The 8,855-nt window shown below is 41.5% G+C and overlaps 1 protein-coding gene across 1 annotated transcript; it reads right to left on the bottom strand.

Annotated features, from left to right (window-relative positions):
- Positions 1–1,018: 1,018 nt before the first annotated feature.
- Positions 1,019–5,747, bottom strand: LOC139922332 (sodium-dependent phosphate transport protein 2B). The gene is made up of 12 exons (XM_071912821.1): positions 5,699–5,747; positions 5,478–5,612; positions 5,242–5,370; positions 4,797–4,940; positions 4,517–4,628; positions 4,196–4,391; positions 3,901–3,996; positions 3,384–3,495; positions 2,536–2,703; positions 2,129–2,245; positions 1,841–1,965; positions 1,019–1,735 (listed from the first exon to the last, which is right to left on the bottom strand). The coding sequence occupies exons 1-12, from the start codon at positions 5,742–5,744 to the stop codon at positions 1,181–1,183; spliced, it is 1,935 nt and encodes a 644-aa protein (XP_071768922.1). The 5' UTR covers positions 5,745–5,747; the 3' UTR covers positions 1,019–1,180.
- Between the last annotated feature and the right edge of the window lie 3,108 nt (positions 5,748–8,855).

Here is an 8,855-nt window from a genome sequence, read left to right as displayed (position 1 = left end):
GTTGATTGATTCAAGGTGATCTTGACCTGGAATCATTAACATACCACTCCCATTCAATAAATGAAAACTGCATTTCAAGCTACTGGAAACACAATGCAGTCTGTGGAAAAACTAATTAGATAGCTGTATCAGCATTGTCCACAGTACAAGTGTGTAGCCTAATATAGCTTCATAAATGACACTTAGTGATTGTTAGTAACAATAAAGTAATAAAAAAAAAACAATAAAATGAGTAGTGAGACTCTGCCTTTGATCTGAGCATACTGCGGAGTCCACTGGGCGCTCCTGGACCTCATAAATAAAGATAGTGGTGTAGGGCAGCGTAGAGGATAAGTGGAGTGTGGGTGGTGGTGTGGGAGGAGCAGACTCTTTCATTGGTCTCAGGAGGTCAGAGGGCTGCAAGACCAGGCAAAGTCCCTCTCTCTTCAAGCTACTGTTCAAAGGCACATCAGATAGGTCAGCAGGCAGCTATTGCTATGAATCTCATAAAGCCACTGTCGTTTTCTCTTAGCAAATTCATCTGGGGCCAGTAAATCTTCTGATCCATATCGTATGCAAGACCATCAGTATCAGGGCTGAATTTTGAGTGAATCGATCATTATTATATATCGATAGTTCTAGATTACTTTGGCTTCAGGCAATACATACCAAGCTCATATTGCTTACATAATAATGTACCTTCAAATGCTGAAATGACAGAACCGGACAATAAAAGTGACAATACTACAGCACTTTACAAATAATAATTTTTTATTTACAAATATCATATACTCTTAAATACTGAATAACAAATATTTAAATGCTACATGAAACATTTCCTCATATAATCTGCAATAAACCCAATGCCTCATATATATATATCATAAAAAATATAAAAATAATTCAGAACATTCTGAACCAACCATAGTTAAGCCATAGCTCTGCTTTACAGACAATCAGCCAGAACTGCCGAACAGCTACACTAGGTCCTGGGCTCAAAAAATACAAAGTGTATACTCAACACTTCTGGTGATATTCTCCAGCATGATGGTTTACAGTGTTTACTACAGTGGATGGTAAAGGGGAATCATCAATATACTACAACCTGAGAAGTGGTGAACAATTACAAGTGTGTTACAAATAGGTTGTTGCATAGAGTATCTCCTACAGATACAGCAGTTAACATTGATTGATTATTATGTTAAAGTTGTGTTGCTTTGACAGTCTCCTTGGCTGTCTCCTCTGCCTCCTCATCTTTAGACATTGCTGGATTATCATACATTTCCAGACACTTCTTGCTGTTCTTCCTAATCATTTCATCCTCAGTGGACTTGCAGCACTTGCAGCACTTGCAGCAGCAGCAATGTTTGCCACAGAAGCCCGTGGCAGAGGTCACCACTCTGTCCCAGGGTGCCATGGAGTGCAGGGGCCGGGGCAAAAAGTCCCAGTTGCGTAGGCCACTGGGCAGGTAGCGGGGACAGCGAGACTGCATCACATTTACAATGATTATAAAGATTGCCAAAACAATGATAGGCACGCCAACGCCGACCAGGACCTGCCAGCCGGCCAGCGACAGGCCAAATACAGTCAGAGGCATCACCAAGAAGCAAAGGAAGAGGTAGAGTGCAGCAAACCAACGGTATTTGGCCGTACGGTTCCCCAGTGCTCTGGCCAACCTGATGGGTATCCGTGTGAAGGGGATGGGATACCACAGCAAGATTCCCATGATGTTGAAGAAGAAGTGACAAAGTGCAATCTAGAGGGAACACAAATAGAGTCAGTCAGATTCAAACAAGGCTAGGAAACAAGGCTAGGAAAGAAAATACAGGTACACAAGGGGAAACCTTTTATTGCAACTAACCTGCAGGGAGTTGGCTAGTGTTTCACCAGGAGCAGCCATAGCAGCAAGAATGGCAGTGGTTGTCGTACCAATATTTGACCCCAGTGTCAGAGGATAGGCTCTCTCAAGGCTAATGACACCAATACCTGATGAAGGCAATTTGTGACAAGACATAAGCCATCGTATAGCGCCATTAAAAACTATTTAACCAGATATTGGTTGTATTTCAGCTCCAAATGTCAAAACAATGAGAGATACTGGGTAAAAAGATTTAAATGATTAGGTAAATAATGACAGAAACTGGCTTACCAACAAGGGGAGTTATAGCTGAGGTGAAGACGGAGCTGCTCTGAACAATGAAGGTCATTCCTGCTCCCACCACAATAGCAATGTAGCCAGTGACCCAGGCGAAGGGGAATGGGAAGTCTAGACAAACAGAAAGACAGGAGGTGAGCAATAAACCTGATGAAGTGAACATAGTATGATTTCCACACACTATAGGACCACATGACCACAGCAAATGAGGATTTCTGTTTATCAGTTCTTGTGCCTGAGCCTTCTCCTTCACACAACAGGACTGATGAACCTGGAGGTGAGCCAGAGGCGACAGAGAGGCTTTACCTGTGTTGCTCATCAAGCACCACCATCGCAGGAGAGGTGCTGACTATCAAACAGGATGTTCTGTCAGAGTATAGAGAGACGTTTTTGTTATGTACCTGTGTTGAGCACCTTCTTGATGACCACAGCCACCTGTCCCTTCAGCATGGAGTTGAGCAACTTGACGATGAGGATGAGGCAGGTGCAGAGGACGAGTAAAGACAGAGCGAGAAGAATGAGGCCCACTGCCAGGTCAGGCAAGTTAGCGTTGGCAAAGATATGGGGACCTGCAACAGACAAGTCGAAGACATGTTTAGCATTAAACTGGCCTCTCTCTCGAGGGTTGCAGTATACGGCAGCTAAAGATAGTCTTGTGTGGATGAGTCACTTCATAAAATGGCCTTAACAAACCTTCCCTGATAAATGAAGCTGATAAAACAGCAAGGATGGTATTCTGTGGAAAGTACTGTCTGTCCCTTTAATTTGAACATAGCTGTCTCTTTAATTTGAACATAGAGCACTTAGCAGTCCCACAGCCGATGACCCAAAGCAGGGCGATATATTGCACAAAGCCAGGGATTGATCTGAGCAAACAGGAGAGAGATGGGCAATTTGCTTATTTTGTTTGGCTGTTTTAGAAGCAAGCACCAAAGTATTTGCTTTAATTGGCTGTGTAAGACCTGAGAGCAGTGGTCCATTTTATGGTCATGTGGGACTCAGGTACTTCGGCAAGACAGCATGAATAGACCTATTGAGCAGGTAGGGAGGGCAATGGAGGACATTTGCTGAGTCACTATAAGAACTCAATGGTAGTCATTGTCCCTATATCAGAAAGTCTGGATGAAGGAGGTTGCTGTGGCAGAATGGGTCGCTCATATTTCACAGAGCTTCGGTAGATCAGGTAATCCGAATTGCTTTGTAGGCCTTTTTTGCGATCATGGCTATTCAGTGATGGAGGCATGCTTACATCTCTTGAGGTAAATGGTCTCAGACATATTCTTCTGGGTCCAGGTCAGGTTGCCCTCCACCCAACAGAGGGCACTGCCTGTGCAGGTCTCCACGGTCACATTCATATAAGTCTGGGAGAAAAGAATGCAGACCAAAAGAAGCATTGAATGTAAAAGTATATGAGATCAAGGAAAGCAAATGCACAATAGTTAAGAATTTAACAGAGCCATGATAATCTTATCGCCTTTATAATCTCAAAATTATTACACACAACATTCCACCTTCTATAAAATAGCAGAGTCAATACACCTTGACAGTATGATCTAACAACAGAATCCCTGTGGCCGGGATACAACAGCGACAATATCAATCATTAACAGAAAAAAACAGAGGTAAAAAGATAGCCTGCTCATACCACAGCTTTATCTTGTTTTTACTGTTTGAAAACATGCAAATTACAACAGATGTGTTCAGTTCAATGTGTGGCAAACTAATTATAATTTCTGCGTGTGATGAAGCTGTTGTTGATTCCTTACCGTGTTGGTCTCGGTTTTACACCATGTTTTTATCAGACTCTTGTTTCTGGCTGCCGGGTCACCGGTGGCAATGCCACTGATAACAGACTTGTCCAGCTAAGGGAACACAAATGTGACAAAAAGGATATGTCAGTGAGGCGTTTCTTCTAATGTATTTGTTGGTCTAAGTTCTTAATCCTACACAGCTTTCATGCCTGCAGATTTGTATCTGCTATCATTGTAGTGTGTCAGTGCCTTAGTTATGTTGTAATTACATCTCTTTAATGATGCGATTTTTCAGTATCACTGATGCTACCTGGATGATGGAGTCGGTGAGCGGGTCTGTGATGACGTTGAGCAGGTCGGGGGCGTTGTCTCCACCCTGGATGTTGAAGGAGTCGATCAAAAGCTTGGTGAGTTTGTACAGAACTCCTGTGGCGACCTCCAAGGGCAGAAGGATCAGCACAGACAGCCAGTTGAAGAAGTCATGGACAGTAGCACCAGCAAACGCCCTGGAAGGAAAAAGATTGTTTTAAATATCAGTTTCAGTGTTGTTTTACATAATACTACTGCACCATTGTTTTTATTTTACACATGTCAAAGGCAGGTTATCATTACACACTTTACACACATTTACCTGCGGAACTCATTTCGGTCTCCTGCCTGCATCATGGCCACAATTGTATTGGTGACAGATGTTCCAATATTGGCGCCCATGATAATCGGCACTGCAGACTGGACATCTAGCACTAAAGAAATTAAATTACATTATATTAATGCATAATAAACTATGGCTCTGTGTGCGTGCCTGTGAATGTGTGTGCATTTGTGCGTGATTGCACATGTGCATCTTGCATGTGCCGATATTTGCTTGTTTGTGTTTGTGTGTGTGTGTTTGGCTCCATGCATGTACTTACATCCAGAGGACACCATGCTGACCACAATTGAAGAGGAGGTACTGGAGCTCTGCACCAGCACAGTGACTAACACCCCGATCACCAGTCCAGCCACAGGGTTGGACAACACAGCATTGTCCTGAAAGATGTCACCAGCAGCCTTGCCTGTGCACACACAAACACCCTCAGGTCAAAAACATAGCAGACACTACTCCATACACACTCACGCATTACATAAGCAGGTCCACCAACACTAACAGTTTGTGGCGTGATCAAACAAATTAACTAAATGTGCAGTGATGGGTGTGGATAATGACCCAACAATCCCTGTCACAGTCTTTATCAAAACCCTGGTTATCTCCACTTGACTTTTATGGTACACAATTATGCTGTGTTGACAGTTAATAATCAAGATATTAAATGCCATAAAATAAACATTCTGTGAATTGAGAGAGGTTCAAGTTACCTCCGACTAGCTGGAAAGCAGAGCTGAGAACATCCAGAGAGCAGACAAATATGTAGAGGAATCCAAGCAGCAGGGCAAACTTCACTATAGCTGACATTACCCTCATCATCTTTCCTTTGGTGTCCAGATCTGTTAACAAAAAAAAAAAGAAGTGAATCAGCAGCGGGTTTTGCAAAGACGTCAAGGCATTCCCTATCCTAACATCATTGTGCACTGAGAATGGCGAGATGCCTCACCTGACCACTTGGGCCCGGTGTCTTTCAGCTCTGGGAGATCCCAGGGATCTGCTGCATCTGGATCCCCATCCACCAGGTCCACTGTGGAGTAAGCCGGCAGAATGGCTGCATCTTTAGTCGGAGTGTTATTATCATCTAATGGAGAGAAGGGAGACATGTTAGAAGAGGTAGTATCACTACTGTTAGAGGAGATATAAACCATCCCAGAGAAAAGAACATACCAAGAGAGGGAGAAGAATCGCTCCCCACTTCTGGCCTTGGAGCCATGGCTATCTGGTGAATAAAAAGTAAAAAATTAAAACAATTGAAAAAATAAATTAGTAAGGCCTGACAGCCTTTAATTTGAAGCTTGGGCTGTTAAAGTAGTAATGATGCACCTGTGTAACTAGACTACATCAGCCCCTCTCAAAATACAAAAAACTGGAGCTTATATTGTAACATTTTAATTTCCTGACATTATTTTGGTATCAACCTGTGCTTGTCATCAAAATATTGTTTGTTAAAATCTGTAGACAAGCGTCTCATCAAAATAATAATAACTAAGACTTTATTTATGTAGCACTCTTCATACATAAATGCAGCTCAAAGTGCTTTACAATAGAGACCAATAGACAAATTCAGGCAAAATAATGACCACCTTTCTAGTTGACCACCTTCCTGACCACCTATCGTGACCACCTTTCTAGCTGATCAACAGGTAGAATTTAAACCTCAAAGACTAATGAGACTAAAATAAGACGTCCTGCCAACTAGAAACACAAAAGCCAGCAACCGGCAGCGAACTTCACTTTATCTACAGGATTCAGGATCTCCAAGTTAATTAAAACACAAATTAAAGTAATTGTGCATATAAATAGCCCACAGTAGCTTTCCCTACACACTCTGTTTACGCCTATAATCGCATGATTTTTTGTGTGTAAATTGACCAGTTTTAACGTTGTACTATGATTGTTTTTACTCTTTCTGTGAAGCACCTTGAGATTTCGTTGTATTTTAAAGTGTGCTATATAAATAAAATTCATTAATATTTATTATTACTCTCCCGCGGTCCCTGGACCTTTAGCTCTGCATGATAAAGTATTTAAATCATAGGTTGTTACAAAGTGTAAAAAGTTAGTCCATAAGTCAGAGAGACAGTTCTTCAATTACAATAATTTCATAGTAATATAATATGTGAATATGTGATCATCTGGTCTTATCGATAAGGATAATAATGATGGCAGCATACGCACCTGCAGCGGAGTGCTTGTTTTTCAGGAGCCCTTAGCGGTGAAGAGGAGGCTTAGGAGGCTTTACCTGGGTTACCTGTTGTGCAGAGGCTGAGTCCTGCTTTTATACAGCACTGCACAGGGGGAACCCGCTGCTGGCCGTTCAAAGGTCGCGCACACATGTGCCGGCTACAAGTGACCCTAAGGTGCATCCTAATGAAATGTGGGGCACACTGCAGTATAATAAAACTGAAAGTCACCAATCAGAATTCAGAAGATGTTCTGAATTACGTGTGGAAAACTGCATTTAAATTTAGGCCCATCACAAAGTCCCATGGGAAGAAAAACAATAGGAGAGCTCGCCCGTAGAGCTTTATTTCTTAGTTTATAAGAAAATATGCTTTGGTGCTGTTATTGTAATAATTGCTAACAAGATTCAGTTTGAGGGAATTGTGAAACACTGTTGGCTGATTCCAGTAGACTATGGATAAAACATAGAGCCATCAGTATAAAACTATTGTAGGCCACTGAAATACAGCAGCAATCTGCAGACATAGAGCCTAACCCAAGGCACAGGGCATAGGCCAATACATAAATCAAGAATTACCTCGAGAAAGCTGCCCCCTGGTGGCTGTAAATGGGGCACTAGGTTGCATTCCCTCATTTCAATTTTACAAAATAAATCTTCTATTGGTCTGTTATCTTTCCTCAGTTGAAATGCCGCACAGTTACACGAAATTCCTCCAGATTTAAATATTTATGCACTCATTATTTGGTGTCACATTGGAGCAATAACTGGGTCTTTTGGGCAGTGCCTCAGTCAAGAAGTCTGCATGCCAATACCACATGCCTTGGAAAGAAAATTAAAAATTGTCAGTCAGTTTGTCAGTAATACTAAAAATCAGCAGGATTTGTTTGTTTTTCCAATCATCATGTGAGCGACCACAACTGTAACTGCAATATTTGTACTGTCACTGTTGTTAGTTTAAAACAACAGTGCTCAAGTGTTATACATTCTCCACACCTCTCTCTCTCTCTCTCTCTCTCTCTCTCTCTCTCTCACACACACACACACACACACACACACACACACGCAAACATGTTTATAGCTTCTTATATTTGGCACACGCATGGGCACACGTATACTCACACACTCACACACACACACTCACACACACACACACACACACACACACACACACACACACAGTTATAGCTTCTGAGATAACACACACACACACACACACACATTTTCTGCTTTATGGCAGAAGATATGGCTATAACAACACAGCATATTACTTTTGGAATTAAATCAAGTTAATATTGTCTTCTATATATCAGTAAATGATTAAACAAGAATCATTTTCAGTTAGATCCAAACTGCAATAAAATAATAACTACAGGCCTAATGCTGTGCTTGCATATAAAACGGTTCATTGAGTTGTTGGAAAAGAATTCAACTTGACAGGACTCCTGCAAAGTATTTCTTACTTGTTGTTCAATTGACTGATTATCAGTGCATTTGAGTTCAAGGTTACCCTCGTCAGCAATGTTTTCTATGACTTCAATCTCTGTAATCCTCCAATTAATTCTATAAAGTATTACATATAATATAGTGAATTTAATAAGACTAGTTGAACAATTTGTTTTACTTTGAAATGAAAGTTTGTAAACATGTTAATGATTAAAGTTTTAAAATGTCATGGAATACTCTGTAGTTTGAGCTGAGCACTCCTTTTTGGTGATTATGATTTAGATGGTGCACTGGTCTCTGAAATTGAACTCCAAGCACGGCAGCCTTTGTAAGAGTCCCTCATGATGCATCTAATCTGTTTTTGCCCCTAGAGACATTTTTATGCTTGCCAGCAGGACAAGCCTCTAAATCTAGATGCCCGTAGATCTGCTGAAGTCACTGAGTGACTGTAAGGTTTTCTGAGGCCCTTGTTGAACTGCATGTCTGGAACGCCTGTGGTAGTAACCTTTACAGGCCAGCTGCTAGCTCCCATGTACTGTAGCACACATTACATACACAACAGAAGAAAACCAGTGGAAGTTGTCAGTCAGTCAACACATAAACTAAACACCTTTACTGAAAATTACTTTAACTTCTTGGCTAATTTCAATTCCCATGCCTGTGCAACCAATAATATGATGAACATCCACTCATGCA

Source organism: Centroberyx gerrardi, chromosome 9, assembly GCF_048128805.1.
Source record: "Centroberyx gerrardi isolate f3 chromosome 9, fCenGer3.hap1.cur.20231027, whole genome shotgun sequence".
Classification (NCBI taxonomy): Eukaryota; Metazoa; Chordata; class Actinopteri; order Beryciformes; family Berycidae; genus Centroberyx; species Centroberyx gerrardi.
This window is presented reverse-complemented; position numbering and strand designations above follow the sequence as displayed.